This window comes from Myxocyprinus asiaticus, chromosome 27 (genome assembly GCF_019703515.2).
Source record: "Myxocyprinus asiaticus isolate MX2 ecotype Aquarium Trade chromosome 27, UBuf_Myxa_2, whole genome shotgun sequence".
Lineage (NCBI taxonomy): Eukaryota > Metazoa > Chordata > Actinopteri > Cypriniformes > Catostomidae > Myxocyprinus > Myxocyprinus asiaticus.
Genome location: NC_059370.1, coordinates 8,515,919 through 8,535,375, shown reverse-complemented (window position 1 = coordinate 8,535,375; position 19,457 = coordinate 8,515,919). Strand labels below are relative to the sequence as shown.

The window sequence follows — 19,457 nt, the reverse complement described above, 5'->3', positions numbered from 1 at the left end:
ACCAAACAAGAACAAAGAGTTCTTCCCCCCACTCAACACAGAGGTTCAGATGAAGCGCGTTTGGGGGAGGATTTCTGTGACGCGTGAAGGGCACATCTGATTGGCCGTTTGAATGATAGGCATTTCAAGACATCCAATAAAATGCCCCCATACTCAAAGTTCTTTATGTTCCGACCAGTAATATAACAGCAACCACTGGTCGGCGCAATAAGGAAGGGCCCAAACCGGGAAAGCAATCCACGGACACTTTTCAAGACAGATTGCTGCTTTTAAGGTAAGTATTTACAAGCAAAGCATTATTTACTAACCCGAACGCGTATATTTCATTTAGGTAACCCTTATATGTACTAATAAGCGAGTTGTAGGAGAGTAAAACTGTAAATGTATAAATAAAAATTGCGTAATTGAAAAGAAGCGGCATGGGCTGCTACGAGCGACGCACGAGCTTTGTGCAGCGCAGCGCGCTACAATGTATCAATTCTCTTTGCAGCCGTTGTTCGAATTTGCCATTTTAACGTCTGCGGAATGCGTTCTGTTATTTTTGTAACCCTTCGCGTTCCATCCGTGTTGCGTATGAAAATGCAAGCGCCGCTTTTCAAAATGGTGGAGCAAATGCACGGCCCATTGCGTTACGTAAGACCCTTCTTTTCGTAACCATTTCGATCTCTCTTCAGTTTTAGGTTTTCACATTAAACTACCATCATGTCAGACGCCGAGCAGCAGTATATGGAGACCTCGGAAAACGGCCACGAGGGCGAGGAGGATCTGAACGGAGCCGGACAGTACGAGGCGGTGGAGGCCGGAGCGCACGAAGAAGCCGGCGCCGACGGAACGGCCGGGAATGACGAAGACCCTCAAAATGGTGCATCGGACGGCGGGCAAATCGATGCGAGCAGAGGGGAAGAAGATGCGGGGTATGTTACAGTAATAGTTGTGTTAAATGCACGGTCACAAAATCCTTTGTTCCTTTCCGTCTTTGTTGGCGCCATGTGTCGCTTGAGGGGGGATGGGCGCTTTGGGGAATTGAGCATAAAGTGGGGTCTGAAAATGTAAGGTATTTAATGTTAAGCGTCTAAATATAATTTTATCGAAAGGTTATGAGTGTCAGATGTATTTTTGAAGTACACCTGCACTGTTAGTTTATTTGTAGAGAGTAGTATTAGTAGCAGCAGCCTGTTTGAGGGAAAGAAAAGGGGGAAATTGAAACCGTGCTAGCACGCCCTCTTCTGGTCATACCCTGTTCACACGGTGTTCTGCTTGATTCCTCAGGAAAATGTTTGTCGGGGGGCTCAGCTGGGACACTAGTAAAAAGGATCTTAAAGATTACTTCTCTAAATTCGGAGAGGTGACAGACTGCACCATCAAAATGGACCCCAACACCGGAAGATCAAGAGGGTTCGGGTTTATTCTGTTCAAAGATTCAGCTAGTGTAGACAAGGTAAGCTTGGGAAATCCTAAACTGCGAAATCTTTGGCAATGGCATACTGAATAACCGGTATTTCTTTTGCAGGTTTTAGCACAAAACGAACACAGACTGGACGGACGTCAGATTGACCCTAAGAAAGCGATGGCAATGAAAAAAGAACCACAGAAGAAGATCTTTGTTGGTGGTCTGAACCCTGAAACTACAGAAGAGAGGATTCGCGAGTATTTTGGTGCCTTTGGCGAGGTATAAGATTGTTTTTAGATTTTCAAACCTTAAGGTTTCATATTAAAGGGATAGTTCACCCAAAAATGAAAATTCTTATTATTTACTCACTGTCATGCCATCCCAGATGTGTGACTTTCTTTCTTCTGATGAACATAAACGTAGATTTTTTTTTTTTTTTTTTTTTAACAATATCTCCGCTCTGTAGGTCCATACAATGCAAGTGAATGATGATCAGACCTTTTGTAGCTCTAAAAATCACATACAGCAAACATAAAATAATTCATAAGACTCCAGTGGTTAAATCCATGTCTTCAGAAGTGATGTAATAGGTGTGGGTGAGAAATGGATCAAAATGTATGTCATTTTTTTACTCTAAATATATCCACTTTCACTTTGTACATCTGAAAATTATATGTGGTGCCTGTTTAGTTTCCCTTTCACATCTGAAAGTGAATGTAAAAGTGGAGATTTAGGGTAAAAAAAGGACTTAAATTCTGTTTCTCATCCACACGTATCATATAGTTTCTGTAGACCTGGATTAAACCACTGGAGTCATATGGATTACTTTTGTTTCCTTTTGTGATTTTTAGAGTTACAAAGGTCTGGTCACCATTCACTTGCATTGTATGGACCTACAGAGCAGAAATATTCTTCTAAAAATCTTTGTGTTTTGCAGAAGAAATACAGTCATACACATCTGTGATGGCATGAGGGTGAGTAAATGATGGGAGAATTTTCATTTTTGGGTGAAATATCCCTTTAAGCATTTGTCACCTTATGGACATGCCTTGGTAATATGCGTTCACTTGTTTATGACTAAATGGATTAAAGATCAAAATATTATTACAATACTCATGTTACCTTGTTGGAAAGTTGCACATGTATGTTTATTATTATTATTTTGGACATTTCTGCTCTTATTTCTTCAGGTCTCTCTTGCTTATTTACTCAAATATACACGTCATTTATTTTTTTGTGTACACATTTGTAACTTACTTTATTTTATTGCAGATCGAGACTATTGAGCTTCCAATGGATCCGAAGACGAATAAGAGGAGAGGGTTTGTCTTCATTACGTTTAAGGAAGAAGAAGCTGTCAAGAAAATTCTGGAGAAGAAATATCACAACGTCAGTGGAACCAAGGACTTAAATGGAAAAGAAGGCCTTGTGAGTGTTCCCATGAATTCCACCTTGAATTTACTGATGTGTACTAAATCTACATGATTGTATGCATTCAGTATCGGACACAGCACTACCTGTTTGTAATTTGAACACTGTCAACATTTAAGTTTTGTACATTTTGTAGTCAGTGTCCATATTTTTATTTAAGATGTTGTTTTGTGCAAAGATTTTGCATGGTATGACTTATGACTCGTCGCTCAATCTTGACTTTTTCTTTCAGTGTGAGATTAAGGTTGCGCAACCTAAGGAAGTGTACCAGCAGCAGCAGTATGGAGGCCGCTTTGGAGGTCGAGGAAGGGGGCGTGGAGGTTAGTACTACTGAACAGACACTTCTCCCTCCACTCAAAGTTTTAAATACAGAAGTCCGTGCTGAGTGACTCCAGCCAGGTCTCCTAAGCAACCAAATTGGCCCGGTTGCTAGGGAGGGTAGAGTCACATGGGGTAACCTCCTCTTGGTCGCTGTAATGTGGTTCGCTCTCGGCGAGTCGTGTGGTGAGTTGTGCGTGGATGCTGCGGAGAATAGCGTGAAGCCTCCACACACTACGTCTCCGCAGTAACGCGCTCAACAAGCCACGTGATAAGATGTGCGGATTAACGATCTCAGACGTGGAGGCAACTGAGATTCGTCCTCCACCACCCGGATTGAGGCGGGTCACTACGCCACCATGAGGACTTAGAGCGCATTGGGAATTGGGCATGCCAAATTGGGGAGGGAAAAAAAATACAGAAGTCTTTCTAAAGTTTAACTAGATTAACTAGATAGGGGTGAGTAAAAATATTGTTTTTCCAGTGCCTCGTGATCCTTATTTGAATGATATTGATTCTTAGGGGCCGTTTACAGGACGTTTTCAACTAAAAACGGAAAAGTTTTTATGCATTTTGGCTGTTAGTTTACACGACAACGGCGTTTTGGGGCCTGAAAACGCAAACTTTTGAAAACGGGTTTCAAAGTGCAAGTTTTTGAAAATGATGCCATTATCGTCTCCGTGTAAACATACAAAAACACGAATTTGTGAAAACGATGACGTCATGCGCACGCATTACGTGTTCAGTCTGTAGGCTGTCTCGTTAACATGCGCTCATTTAAAGGCATTGTTTAAAGAAGTGCAGTTTTTTGTTAGAGACAGTACCGCTTTTAGCACGTGTTCAACAAATCCATGTAAATGCTTGTAAATAATTTGTACTATGCAATTTAACAATAAATATGTAACAAATAATATATGAAATATAATATCTTATTGATTGAATACATTTATTTGTTCATTTTTAAAAAGCCAAAATGTGACAAATGATGAAAAAGTAATAAAATATAATTAGTAACATTAATATTTTCCTAATGAACCTAGTTAAAAGGTCTCCGCATAATTAACAGCATTAGCTGGGAGATGTTATCTTTATGTAAGCAAAAGGGACATTATAACTGAAGTAAACCCATATGAATCCATATTGAATCGAATCGAGAGCTTGTGAATTGGAATCTAATTGAATCAGGAAATCTGTATCAATACCCAGCTCTGTCAAATATTAATTGTGAGACCTTTTGTATCAGCTTTAAAATGAAACCACATGAATACCATTTCCCTTGTTTATCTGTGTGTAAATTAAGTGCAAAAGCTTTGGGGAGTTTTTCATGTTAACCTGTTTCAAATGCTGTATGATGGGAAAAGCTCACCTAGCACTTATTAAAGAAAAGAAAAAAATTGGGGTTCAATATAAGTTAAGCTCAATGGCATTTGTGGCACTTTGGTGATGAGTTGAAATACATTTGTGGTAGTGTTCTTTAAAAGAAGGGTTACAGTGAGATACTTTTTAATGGTAGTGAATGGGGGCCAGTCTGTAAATGTTTACATCTTGTGTCTATACCTTTTGAAACGATGTGTGTAAACATGATTTTAGTGTGAATCACTTACTAACCTTTTCTGTCTAAAGTTATAGCCAATTTTACAACTCTGTTGCCATGACAACATCTTAAAACCTAAAATGGCCGTAAAAAAGATTTGATTGACTAAAGCTAAAATAATGAGTCTTAACAGAATAATTAATGGAAGTGCTTTTATAAAATTAAGCTTCAAATTTCTGCCTTTAAGCCCCCCAAAAATTGGCCCCATTCACTTCTATTGTAAGTGCCTCACTGTAACCTTGATTTCCCTTTTTTTTTTTTTTTTAAGGAAAGAAGGAACTAGTTGAAATTAATTTTTGTGGTAATCAACATTATGCCACAAATGCTGTCGATTGAGCTTAACTTGAATTGAACTCTGAATATTCCTTAAGCACATTGGCTGATCTCAGATCTTACAAGGCTTAATTTACATCCATTTGCATTAGTTGTATAAGTCACTTGCATATATCAGTTAACATTTAATATGGCACATTGCCTGTTTATTTGAAATAATGGGTAATATTTTGTTTTCTAGGCCAAGGTCAGAACTGGAATCAGGGCTACAATAACTATTGGAACCAAGGCTATGGTAACCAAGGTTACGGTAACCAAGGTTATGGCTACGGCGGGCAGCAAGGTTACGGTGGATACGGAGGCTACGGCAACTACGATTACTCAGCAGGCTACTATGGCTACGGCGGTGGATATGACTACAGTAAGCGTTGATTGTCCGTGGGTCCCCCCCTCCCCTCCCCTCCCCTCCATTGGGTTCTTGTGAATACAAGGGTCTCAAGTTCCTTTCTCTGCTTTTTTTTTTCTCACCCCCCTAGACCAGGGCAGTACAAGCTATGGAAAAACTCCGAGACGTGGGGGTCACCAGAGTAGCTACAAGCCATACTGATCATGTGTAGTGCAGGTATGCATTGATTTCTCTAACCATTCATGGTAAGGTTAAATTGGTTGTGTCACTCTAACATGTTCTTGAAACGCAATTCATCTCCATTTATCAAGCAACTATAAGGCAGATAGAAATTGGGGGGGACTGAAAATCCGATCTTTTGGTGTGATGTTATGCCATCAAACACTGATCCAGTAGGGCTGTAGTGTTAGATCAGGATAGGCCCCATCTCCATTTCATTTTGCATAATTCTAGGACGTGTAGATTCACACTAAATCACGATGCTGTCTCTTTTTTAAAGGTCGTAAAACTTCAGAGGAACCAGTGATCTGGTCACAGTGAACATTTGGGGTCTTTTACTTTTGGAAGTTGGCAGAGTCTGGACTTCTGCTTCATTTTGTACAGAAAACATAAGGAACGGGGGGAGCAAATGTCACTTCACTTTTGTTTTATTATATATATGTTTTTTTTGTCCTTTTACATTTCCAGAGATGGAAGTGTTTTTTGTTTGTTTTTTTTTACTGTACTTTTTGGTACCTTTTTGAATCTAATGTGTTGTATGGTTGTAATTTTACATCTTGGCTGTCTTTAAAACATCTAGACTCAGAGCTCTAAAATGCTTTCAAAATAAACCGTTTTGGTAAATTTTTCTTTGGTGTTCAAGATTATATATTTTCCGTTTGTCACCTGTGCTCTGTGTTGCAAAGTTGCATGGCTTTGAGGTGAAATGAAAAGGGATTTCTTAAAGATTGTAAGCTTGTCCATTGAACTCTGTAGGTGGCAAGTTCTTAGGTGACTATTTTCTCTCTACTGCTTTTAAGGAGATTCCTCCCATCTTGTTAGATATTTAAAAGTGGCTATAATAGTGGTAAACTATACCTCTAAACATACAGGTAACTGTAACAGGATTCTTTCTCAAAACACTGGCAACACGTTTCTCCAGTGTTGTGGACAAATTTCAAGAAATAAACTTGGTTTTTAAGATGTCTATTGTATGTCTAATATTTGTAATGTAGTTGTCTTTCTGAACCAACACCTGCAACATTGCTGTATTTCAAAACTAATGGAAAACCTGGAAATATCTGGAAATTTGTCAGCTGAAAAAATCTTTGAAGTATTTTTGCTTGCATTCTGCTCTAAAATTGTCAATGACGCAATCTTTGTAAGTCTTAAATCTTAACCAGTAATTAATAACTGGAAAATTATTCAACTCATTCAGGTGCGCTAACCCTGAGATTAGCGTTTAAAGAAATAAGACTTTAGTAACTGATAGAAATGTACACAGTGTCATTTGTAAAACTAGGTCACTGAAGGTTGAGAGAGTTCAGTCGCTCTATGAGGGGGGATTTACACACACACAGTGGTTGCTGGCCAGATCCCAAAGGTCACTGCATAGACTGCTACTGCCAGGGTGTACCCAAACCTCATAGTGATAATTTGTTCTGGAACACCGCCTGGATAAGGCATATTCTTGTTCCAAATTTAACCTAGGAGATGCTGCAGCCTGTGCATCTTTTACATTTCACTTCTGCTTTTGTTGAAATTCTAGTTAAAGCAGCAGCTGTGATTGTGTTCTCTGTATCATAATGCTGCTTATTTTCAGAGGATTCAAAATCGGAAGTAAAAAAATATATCAAGCTATATTCAAGAATGGACTCTCATTACTTATCTGTGCCTTTTTCAATTTACTAAAGTCTCAAATGAATGTGGCACTTCTGAGACTAATACAGTGCTTGTATGGTAAACCTTTTGCTCAGTTCATCAAATGTTCTGGTTAGGATTTAATGATTGTATTAAAGGGGTCATTTTCCATCCTCTTTCTGACCCTTAGAACTAAACGGGCCTTTTTTTTTTTTCTTGCCGCTGTGGTCTTCGGTGGACTGAAAAAAAAAGATACATGTTCTGCTTCATTGACAGCCGCTCTGATGTAAATTTTCATTTATGAAGAATCAAAGTAAAAACTTGTCATTATTTTGCTGCCTTGCAAGCACTGGTATTATGAGGAAATGAATATCTAGTGCAAAAGTGTAGAAGACCTTTATCCAGTTGAGGGCGGTATAGTTCACATGTTTTTGTAGGTTATGCAAGATTTCTTGACGCTTTAAAACCAAGATGAGTACGTAATTTCAATGCATTTTGCCAAACTGTAAATAAATCAAATCAAGTATGTCTTTTTTTTTTAATTTATTTCATTCAATATAATAAAACCTGAGGAAATCCAGGCAAATTAAACACCAGGAAAAACCCTGAGGGCACATGTAGGTGTACATATACAGCTCTGGAAAAAATTAAGAGACCACTGCAAAATTATCAGTTTCTCTGAATGAACATTTTTGTTTTATTCTATAAAGTACTGACAACATTTCTCCCAAATTCCAAATAAAAATATTGTCATTTAGAGCATTTATTTGCAGAAAATGACAAAAAAGATGACGTGTTTTCAGACCTCGAATAATGCAAAGAAAACAAGTTCATATTCATTTTTAAACAACACAATACTAATGATTTAACTTAGGAAGAGTTCTCCACCAGTCTTTCACATCTGCCCGATTCCAGCCTTGCTGAGGCACCCCCAGATCCTCCATGCCAGGTCAATCAAGGTGTGGATGGAGGAACACCGCATCAAGACCCTGTCATGGCTTGCCCAATCTCCAGACCTGAACCCCATTGAAAACTCTGGAATATGATCAAGAGGAAGATGGATGGCCACAAGCCATCAAACAAAGCTGAGCTGCTTGAATTTTTGCACCAGGAGTGGCATAAAGTCACCCAACAGCAATATGAAAGACTGGTAGAGAGCATGCCAAGATGCATGAAAGCTATGATTGAAAATCAGGGTTATTCCACCAAATATTGATTTCTGAACTCTTCCTAAGTTAAAACATTAGTATTGTGTTGTTTAAAAATGAATATGAACTTGTTTTCTTTGCATTTTTCAAGGTCATTTTCTGCAAATAAATTCTCTAAATGACAATATTTCTATTTGGGAGAAATGTTGTCAGTACTTTATAGAATAAAACAAAAATGTTCATTTTACTCAAACACATACCTATAAATAATAAATCCAGAGAAACTGATCATTTTGCAGTGTTCTCTTAATTTTTCCCAGAGCTGTATGTTCTGATGTGCTATTTCAGGTCAAACACCAAAGTATGCAACAGACATTAAACAAACACATTTGTTGATAAATACTGTATATTTATCTATATATAATGTCCAGAAATAAGAGATTTTGCCATGGATTTGCTCCGACTCATATGTAATGCTACATTTGCTTCAAAAAAAAAAAAAAAAAAAAGTAGAAATTTCTGCATGTACAATAAAAAACTGACAAACTTTTTTTTGTTTTTTTTGTAAACTTTTAACAAATACTTTAACAAAAAAATAAGACACCCTTTGGGTGTTTGGCTCCTTAAAAAGCCTTGAGAATCTGATGAATATGTGATGTCCGCTGATTGTGGGCTAAGCAGCAACATCCCAGCAGATAACACAGACAATTCTCCACAGGAGGTAAATGAAAGATTCAAATGTCCATTTCAAACTGATTATCATCAGCTAAAAAAAGAAGAATAGAGATTGGTTAGTGTGTTTATAGAAAATATTTGAACAGAGAAAGAGAACTTTATAAACTTTTTGTGCTTTAAAGGTGAAGTGTGCATTTTTTTAATTGTATTTATTATTATGTTAAAACTGGGGTTGGGAACTGAAAGCTTCTTCTTTTTTCTTAATGATTTTCATGACTTTCAGTTCCATTGACGCTACTCAAACAAGCATTCTTCCACCAATGCAGATGCAATGTGGTAAATACTCTGACAGTGTTTCCTGCAACCACTCTTGGACTAATCACTTTTATGAGTTGCTTCTTTTGAATCTACAATGCAAAACATACAGTTGTGCTCAAAAGTTTGCATACCCTGACAGAAATTGTGAAATTTTGGCATTGATTTCGAAAATATGACTGATCATGCAACGTATATAATCTTTTATTTAAGGATAGTGATCATATGAAGCCATTTATTATCTCATAGTTGTTTGGCTCCTTTTTAAATCATAATGATAACAGAAATCACCCAAATGGCCCTGATCAAAAGTTTACATACCCTTGAATGTTTGGCCTTGTTACAGACACACAAGGTGACACACACAGGTTTAAATGGCAATTAAAGGTTAATTTCCCACACCTGTGGCTTTTTAAATTGCAATTAGTGTCTGTGTATAAATAGTCAATGAGTTTATTAGCGCTCACGTGGATGCACTGAGCAGGCTAGATACTGAGCCATGGGGAGCAGAAAAGAACTGTCAAAAGACCTGCGTAACAAGGTAATGGAACTTTATAAAGATGGAAAACGATATAAAAAGATATCCAAAGCCTTGAAAAGCCAGTCAGTACTGTTCAATCACTTAAGAAGTGGAAAATTCGGGGATCTCTTGATACCAAGCCAAGGTCAGGTAGACCAAGAAAGATTTCTGCCACAACTGCCAGAGGAATTGTTCGGGATACAAAGAAAAACCCACAGGTAACCTCAGGAGAAATACAGGCTGCTCTGGAAAAAGATGGTGTGGTTGTTCAAGGAGCACAATACGACGATACTTGAACAAAAATGAGCTGCATGGTCGAGTTGCCAGAAAGAAGCCTTTACTGCACCAATGTCACAAAAAAGCCCGGTTACAATATGCCCGACAACACCTTGACATGCCTCACAGCTTCTGGCACACTGTAATTTGGAGTGACGAGACCAAAATAGAGCTTTATGGTCACAACCATAAGCACTATTTTTGGAGAGGGGTCAACAAGGCCTATAGTGAAAAGAATACCATCCCCACTGTGAAGCATGGTGGTGGCTCACTGATGTTTTGGGGGTGTGTGAGCTCTAAAGGCACGGGGAATCTTGTGAAAATTGATGGCAAGATGAATGCAGCATGTTATCAGAAAATACTGGCAGACAATTTGCATTCTTCTGTATGAAAGCTGCACATGGGACGCTCTTGGACTTTCCAGCACGACAATGACCCTAAGCACAAGGCCAAGTTGACCCTCCAGTGGTTACAGCAGAAAAAGGTGAAGGTTCTGGAGTGGCCATCACAGTCTCCTGACCTTAATATCATTGAGCCAATCTGGGGAGATCTCAAACATGCAGTTCATGCAAGACGACCAAAGACTTTGCATGACCTGGAGGCATTTTGCCAAGACGAATGGGCAGCTATACCACCTGCAAGAATTTGGGGCCTCATAGACAACTATTACAAAAGACTGCATGCTGTCAATTATGCTAAAAGGGGCAATACACAGTATTAAGAACTAAGGGTATGCAGACTTTTGAACAGAGGTCATTTCATTTTCTTTGTTGCCATGTTTTGTTTTATGATTGTGCGATTCTGTTATAACCTACAGTTGAATATGAATCCCATAAGAAATAAAAGAAATGTGTTTTGCCTGCTCACTCATGTTTTCTTTAAAAATGGTACATATATAACCAATTCTCCAAGGGTATGCAAACTTTTGAGCACAACTGTACAAAACTCCCTACTGACTTATATCAGCCGGTTCTATTTGATGAACTTAATTCAGAGTAATTACTAGATGGTTGCTGATATATTTTGTTGAAATTATGTTATAAAAATGAATATAAAATTTCTTAATTAAAAAGTGTGCAAACACACCATTTACTAGAATCTATTGTAAAATGATCTCCTCAATGATAACAGACTGCTGTAGGCAGTAAATCCAAATATTTCTTTCTCAAAAGTACTAAAATGATCGTTACTGAACCGGAATCTTTAAAGGCATAGTTCACCCAAAAATGAAAATTCTCTTGTCATTTACTCACCCTCAGGCCACCCCAGATATGTATGACTTTCTTTATTCTGCTGAACACAAATTAAGATTTTTTGAAGAATATTTCAGATCTGTAGGTCCATACAATACAAGTGAATGGTGGTCAGAACTTTGAAGCTCCAAAAAGCACATAAAGGCAGCATAAAAGTAACCCATGCGACTTCAGTGGTTTAATCCATGTCTTCAGAAGTAATATGATAGGTGAGAAACAGATCAATATTTAAGTCCTTTTTTACTATCAATTCTCCTCCCTGCCCAGTAGGTGGTGATATGGACTAAGAATGTGAATTGCCAAAAACAAAAGAAGAATGTGAAAGTGGAGATTTATTTTTGGGTGAACCATCCCTTTAAGACGAATCGGAACAGGAATTGTTAAATTCCTGTCCCTAAACTTTACTATCCCATATTATTATACAGAGACAACAAATACTTAAATACTTTAGAAGTAAACCATTCCTAGTTTAACTGCCCTGAAAAATTTAAAGACAGCGGCTCTGTGGCACTTTTTTTGTGGGGGTAGTTTTCCAGAAAATTCATTAGGTTGGCTTAGGTAAGCCAACCTACTGATATACTATTTAAACTTACTATTATCATTAGGTTGGCTTGAAAGAGCCAACCTACTGATCTACTATTTAAGCTTATTATTATTATTATTATTATTATTATCTTTATTACCAAATTTTCCAAACATGACTGATTTAAAATTGACTCCCATTCAAGGTGTGAAAACTTTTCCCTGCAATAACTCCTTCAGAGGATTCAATCTACATCCTATCACTCCACCACTCATACTTTTTATCTATCTATCACTCCATCACTCCACTCTTTTTATTCTTTCTTTCAATCCATCACTTTAACACCCTAGTAACTGCATACAACCTAGCAAACATTTAGTGCACCCTAGCAACCAAAACCCATAGACTGCCATTCAAAATGGCTTAGATGGATATCTCCTGATCAGAATGTCATAGAGTCTTCAGGTGTGACCCATTACACAGTCCAGCAAGCAGCCTTTTTAGTATCACCCTGGAAACTGCCTAGCAACCAGACGGGGTTACCCTAGCAACCAACTAACAAATCACATATCTCTGCACTAGAACATCGTAGAGACTTCCGGTTATGTTCATTTGACTCATTGTAGCAAGGAACCTTTTGAGTATCACCTTGGTAACTGCCTAGCAACCAGATGGGGTTATCCTAGCAACTAAGTAACAAAACATATCGCTCCGCCAGAACATCGCAGAGACTTCCGCTATCATTCATTTGTCTCAGGGTAGCAAGGAGCCTTTTGAGTATCACCTTGGTAACTGCCTACCAACCATGTAACAAATCATATATCTCTGCACCAGAACATCATAGAGAATACCTACCTATCTATCTATATATATATCTATAAACTTTCAGACTAGACTTTTTCAAGCCAACCAAATGTTTTTCTACAAACTTTTCAATCTAGTTATTTTTGCTTTTCTGTTTGGCGCTCAGAAAGTATACACTTCACCTTTAAGAAGCATTCCTAACAGTTTTTTAAAGTTTATTCTAAGATTAAAACAAAGGCTGTTGAAACAGTTTTCCACATAATTATAGAACTGAAATGGCCATTTGGGTTAAAGAGAAACTTCAGGTCATTTGTCCTGGAAATGTTATCACAAAACAAGTTTTCCTTTCGTCATCTTCTTTTTTTGAGCAAACATTTTACCTGCCAGATCCTTCTCCTCTTCCAACTCCTCTTTGAGTTCCTGCAGTTTGGACATGGGATGGTGTGAAGGAATGGTCACCCCTGGAATCTGGGGCAGACAGCAGGGTGGGGTCCGGGCGATAGGAGAGTTTCTACAGTCGAGGAGGAACTTTCTGTCATAAATGATCCGGGTTCCTGGAGGAGGGACAGGACATGTATCACAGCAGCCAATCACATGTTTACAAAAACATATTTACAGTATAGGCTGCAGGCTACCAAAGGTGAAAAATAGATGGTAGAACGTTTAATGAAAGAAATCTGCACTAAGCCGTACACTCTTGCAGCCAAAAGTTTTAGCACACAAAAACAGACAATAAAATTATGCTTTGCGATCCAAAACGAGCAACAACTCTAATCTCGTTCAAACAAGATAAGGAACTTTATATGCCATTTAACAAGCCTATCCTATCAGTGTAAATGAAGCCTCAAACATCTTTGAGAAAAGCTTGACATGTTGCATGAGAAAGAAGTACTCATGCTCCCAACAATGAAAAATGGGCTAAAGTGACTTGCAGGACTCAGCACACCTATTTTAGTTCTAGGAAATTTGAGTACTTCTGCATGTGAGTACATGCAAAGCCATTTTGAGGGCACCACAATGTAGCAAATGAGTTCTACTCTCATGTTAAAAAAAGTTGTAAATAAACTTGTGGTTAGCTATTTAAGTTTAAAGTAAAAAAATAAAAAAAAAAGGTCTAAAGTTTAACCTATGTGAAAAGTAGTGCTTTCCATGTATCTACAGAAGCCATACTGTACCCAACAGCCCTACCAGTGACTAAAAAACATGTTATGCAACCTTTCATATTTAATGCAATATGTTCTGGACAAAAGGGGGGTGGGAATGAAGGGGGAGGGGTAGGGTGTGGACCGAACTGTGATAGGGGTTGGACGAACAGTGGTCACAAGTGTGAGCTGCTATGGTTAGTGGAATGCAGGAAGGCATGCTTTGTTTTCCTCTATTCCATGTCTTGCAATGGAAGAAAGTGGAGATTTTCAAAATGCAGGGCATTTTAATCTAGTCAGTGTGGGCAATTTGTTTAGGTTGCAGCATCAGTTTTCACTCTGAATCTCATGAAATCATGTCCAGGTCACATTTCACTCCCAAAATAAATAAATAGAGAGAGAGAGGGAGAGAGAGAGAGAGAGAGAGAGAGAGAGAGAAAATGTATTTGCATGAAGAAAATTATGCTTAATGTTACATTATTTTTCATGATAATTAAGCAAGTTTTCCTCCCAAATTCTCATTACTGTAATGCGTCTGGATGTTTTATGCTTGTTTTTTGTTTTCTATTCTCAATGTTGAATGGTAAAACAATGCTGTAATAAAATATATATATATATATATATATATATATATATATATATATATATATATATATATATATATATATATATATATATATATATTATTTAAATAAACATAAAGAAAATACAATATGTTGGATAAGTTACTAAAAAATAGTAGTCAACTACAAATGACTAATTATCTCTCTAAAATTATCATTTAAATGTATAATTACTTTATTTAATTTTTTTACACATTTTCTAACACTGATTTGATTACTTTCTAACACTTTTCAGAGAAAAGCTTTTGTTTTTCCGCTCAACAACTTCAAAATAATTTCTATGTTTCCTCCTTGTTCATTGCCACACACCCTTCAGCTGCAATAGGAACGCAAACAGAAGTACATATGAACAACATGTATTCATATTTTAAATAAGTTTACACAAATAATATTATTTTAGAAATATGTGTAACTCAAGTAATGTACTTAAAATTAATTACCTTAACTGAAAGTAAGTAACTGTAATCCTATTGCAAGAATTTAAAATGTAATGTGTAACAACTTTTTGGCTCAAAAAGTAATTAGATTACAGTAACTAATTACTTTGTAATCAGATAACACCCAACCCGGGATACTATGATTTATTAATACTTTACAATTCAAATAAAATATCATTATCTTATCGCATACTAGGAATGGGCAGATCGATCCTAACGTATCAATACTTCCGATACTGATGTTGCATCAAAAATATCGAACCTCACACAAAAATTTTGATAAATATTATTATTTGTTTACCATGAATATGAACAATAATCATAAGCTTCAAAGTGAAATACAAAGGATTAGGCTATATTAGCAAATACTTGTGCAGGATGGGAACTATTTCTTCTTCCGCTCATCGTAACATGCATGCTGAAAGACACAAGCAGACAAGCGCTTGTGCCGTCAAAAGGCTCATTCAAACAAGACGGATCAGTGACTTGTAGAGGTAATGATAGAAAATCAGAGAAACAGTTCTGGAGTAAATTCACATTAAATAACAACATATGTACAGGTGACATTTCATATAATGAGTTTGTGTGTAATTGTTGTTAATAAGTAATTATAAAATAGTTAACCATGGTTTTACTGCAGTAATATTGTAGTAATAACCATGGTTAATTGTGTGGTAACTATGGTTTAACTAAATCCCATGGTTAAACTATAGCTACTGTAGTGAAACCATGGTTAATTTTTGTAAAGGTAAATAAAACTCTAGGCTCACAAATGTAAAAAAAAAAAAAAAAAGACTTGAATTATGACTAAAAATAATATTTTAAATTACCAATTTTATCCAAAGAAATCGCAAAAATAAATATATATATATATATATATATATTTATTTATTTATTAGAAGTATCGGTATTGGTATCGACGATATTGGACTTGAAATTATTGATCAAAAGAATATCAGATCAAAAAGAAAATAAGTGGTATTGCCCAACCCTATCGCATACAAATAAGACTATTTTTTTATTTATTATTATTAATGTTTGCATTACAACAAAAAGAATTTGGGGGTGGAAATGTGCTTAATTGTCATGAAAATAATGTCACAATGCAAAATAGTCTGTAAGATTCCTAATAATAGGCTTCTTTTTTTTTAAGCATAATATAATTTCTTATTTATTTATTTTTTCTTACATTTTGGGGTTCACTGTGACCTGAACATTTTTGGAACGGTTTTCAAAACATGTTCTTGACCGAGATTCACATATATAAAATGAGTGCACATGCCTCTCCAGTATTTTTCTGTGATCTGCTATTTTATTTCTACACTGAGGGAACCACCCATGTTCCAGTGGCCTCAAGGAACCCAACTCATGTCTAGCACAGAGAGTTCTGTTATTCCCGAAACCCACAACAGCTGTGGAGGATGAGGAGGAGGGCTATTTCTAAGCATTGCCTCCTCCTATGCATGCCGAGACTGTTACAGCCACATGCGTAAGATAAGCAGGGACAAAGCAGACTGAGAAACATGTGGAGTGAAGGGTCCAGCACTTAAAATAATGGGGCCATGCGTTTGTTTATCACAACATTTGGATTCCCAGTTTCATTCTGTACTCGTTTGGGGACATACAAGTTGTAAATCAGATAACCAGACATTGTTACATAACATGAGGCACGGCAGTTTAACTATCTTGCTGCAAGACAGTCTGCCATAAATGATTAACAAACCGTTGTTCAGCAGAAGAATGTCGCGCGCGTTGCGCGTGCTGCGGTGCATAGTGGTGCGCTTACAAGACTGCCACGTATTTTCCTCGTTAAACTCAATGCTTTCACGTTTACAAGTGCTATACTCGACAATATTAGTCGTTGACTACTGAATTTATATACAGTAGACAGACATTACCGAAAACACGCCATGTTTGCCAACTTTTCCCTGCGCACGTGCGTCACGGAGTACCAGCGATACAATGTGCCCGTGTAGCCGCCTCTCAGATTATTACAATTGAATAAAAATTCAATATAAATACAGGTTTTATATTTAATAAAAATACTAGCCCACCTTTTTGACCTAATGCAGGTTTATCAACGTTGGTTCACAGAACGAAAATTCGAATGTTCTCTTCTGGTAAACCAGGAATGTTTTTACGGAAAGAAAACGTTCCCTGTATGTTTGGAAAATGTTGCCCTAACATTCGACTAACCTCTATATTTCGAGATCATTTCTGCAACCCTGCTGTACGTCAATATTAAATCTACACTCAATGTCTTATATTTTACTTAAAATTAAAACCGTCCTCCTGTCTCAATGCAATTTTACATACCTAACTTAAAATAAAAATAATAATTTACCTGCTAATAAACATAAAATAAATACGAAAAAAGTCAGATAAAATAAATATAGAAGTTTATTCCCTTTCAAACACAATCGTACCTCCTGGTGTGGTGGAGAAGAGTGTTCCTCCAGGTGTCTGACTGTAGCAGTCTGGGAGTTGAGACCAGTCTTTGAGGTGCAGGACACGCGTGGGAATGGGGCAGCTCTTGCTCTGCTGCGTGTTGGCAGACATCGTGGGTCAAATGTGCACAAAAGTCTTTGCCACTAAATACACTGATATCTGCAATTACTCTGCAGGGCTGCCTCGGTCCAATACCAGTTTAAACGATTGGCTGTATAGACTCTAATCCACTTCAACCGTGGTTTAACTATACGCAAAAGAATGCGAAGATATTTTTGGAGTGTTACGAGCCGCACTGGTGTGGTGAGACCTGACGATGAAAGGCTATCTATACCCAGGGCAGTGGAGGAAAGAGACTCGGGTGAGAGGGTATTTAACAACAGATCAGACTACGTAACTCGCATCATGTGATGAACGAGACTTCAACAACAACTAAACAGGCCAGTGTAACATGCAGGGTTGCCAGATCTTGTAGTGAATGGATTTAATTTTTACAAATCTCACGCAAATATTAAAGACTACTTTTTAAAGGTGCACTCAGTAATTGTTTCTTCATTAAAACGTTTTACTCCTTAAGAAATAATTGTAATTTTGAAACATATGAATAAAATCATAACTACTCATGTGAGATGAACACGCTTGTTCAGAGTCAGATTGCCCATAGGGAAAACCGGGACTTTTCCGAAACGGGGCGAACGGGCGGCGATCCGAAACGGGCCACCGCGTTATGCCGAATGGGCCGCGACTGGCTGAAGAGGGCCGAAGGGGGCCGCGATATGCAGAAAAGGACAGCGACTTATTGGACTGTGATTAAGTAGGCCTACATTTAAACTTGCAGGAAAAAGTTTGCAAACTTGATAAAGAACCGTGACTGATTCCTTAGCTAGTTTTAGCAAATGCGAAAATTTGCTTCAAACTATAACAACAGGAAAAACTAGGGAAAAAGTAAAAGCTGTATCTGGGAAAGATCGATCCAATGGCAATGCTGCACAATGTGGGACAGAAATTATGATGGTACATTCATATGCATGAAGCAGCCTGGCTCCCAGATCCTGACTCGGAGCCTTGCACTCTAGACCTTTAAAGAAGCAAGTCAGAACCCACGCTCACAGAAGTACAAAACAACATTGTACAGATCTTGGTGGAGAAAATGAAACCCTCAACAGTGAGATCAAGCAAAACCGTGAGTGCATAAACTCATTAAATGAAGCTACGGGATTTCTCTTTAAAGAGATGCACAGAGTAAAGAATGATATTGCCAATATTAAAACAGTGAATGAGGAGTACCACAAAAGATTCTCAGAACTTGAAGAGAAAATGAATGAGGCTAGATACCAATGGAGGTGGAATCTATGGCTTTATGGTCTAATTTTGCATCATGTCTTTTTAAATTGTTTAGCTATTAGAGGGACGAATTCACCAATTTCTTCAAAAAGGGCAGGAGAATCTAAAATTGAAGAAGAGGATAGGGGTGGTCATGTGGCGCCATGTAAGGGTCAGATGTGTGAACGGCAAGCTCTGCGCACTTTGCTAGTTTTAATACTTTTTAGGTCATAAACCGGTGAGATATGATACACTCTGACTCTTAACTGTTCTAGGAAGACAATATGTTGAAGAATTCAAAATTCTCAGGCTCTGGAGACATCAAAAGACACTGACAAGGCCGCAGACCAGGGACTCAATTTGGACAGTGCGGTGAAAGAGATTCAACGTCAACTGTTGAACATGTCGGCAATGCTGGCGAAGGTCATTGCTGACTTGGAGGATCTTGCTGTAATATGGCGATCGATCACTGCCATGGAGATGAAATTCACTAAGATGGTTATAAGAGTGTTGGATGTTGAGAAGCGGATCGAATATCTGGAGTCATCGGAGAGGGAATTAGCTGCTAATCCGCTAGTGACCAAGATGGACATGGAGTGTGTTTGGAAAAAGTTGGAAGACCTTGAGAATCGTAACCAGCAAAACAATGTCCGAATTGTTGGAATTCCTGAAGATGAAGAAGGCCGAGATATGGTGAAATTCCTAGACGGGTTCTTCCC

At 37.7% G+C, this 19,457-nt stretch overlaps 2 protein-coding genes across 3 annotated transcripts; one reads left to right on the top strand and one right to left on the bottom strand.

Annotated features, from left to right (window-relative positions):
• The first annotated feature begins 159 nt into the window (after positions 1-159).
• LOC127417612 (heterogeneous nuclear ribonucleoprotein A/B-like) lies at positions 160-6,594 on the top strand. 2 transcript variants are annotated; one of them, XM_051657655.1, is made up of 9 exons: positions 160-274; positions 675-914; positions 1,270-1,438; positions 1,511-1,669; positions 2,663-2,818; positions 3,054-3,141; positions 5,248-5,427; positions 5,543-5,628; positions 5,912-6,594. In XM_051657655.1, the coding sequence occupies exons 2-8, from the start codon at positions 703-705 to the stop codon at positions 5,611-5,613; spliced, it is 1,035 nt and encodes a 344-aa protein (XP_051513615.1). In that variant the 5' UTR covers positions 160-274; positions 675-702; the 3' UTR covers positions 5,614-5,628; positions 5,912-6,594. The 2 variants fall into 2 exon arrangements, with proteins under 2 accessions (XP_051513615.1, XP_051513616.1); XM_051657656.1 differs by lacking the exon at positions 5,543-5,628.
• Positions 6,595-7,775: 1,181 nt separating this feature from the next.
• eif4ebp3l (eukaryotic translation initiation factor 4E binding protein 3, like) lies at positions 7,776-17,807 on the bottom strand. The gene is made up of 3 exons (XM_051657674.1): positions 17,394-17,807; positions 13,146-13,319; positions 7,776-9,165 (listed from the first exon to the last, which is right to left on the bottom strand). Exons 1-3 carry the CDS (start codon positions 17,524-17,526, stop codon positions 9,134-9,136), a joined length of 339 nt encoding a protein of 112 aa, XP_051513634.1. The 5' UTR covers positions 17,527-17,807; the 3' UTR covers positions 7,776-9,133.
• Between the last annotated feature and the right edge of the window lie 1,650 nt (positions 17,808-19,457).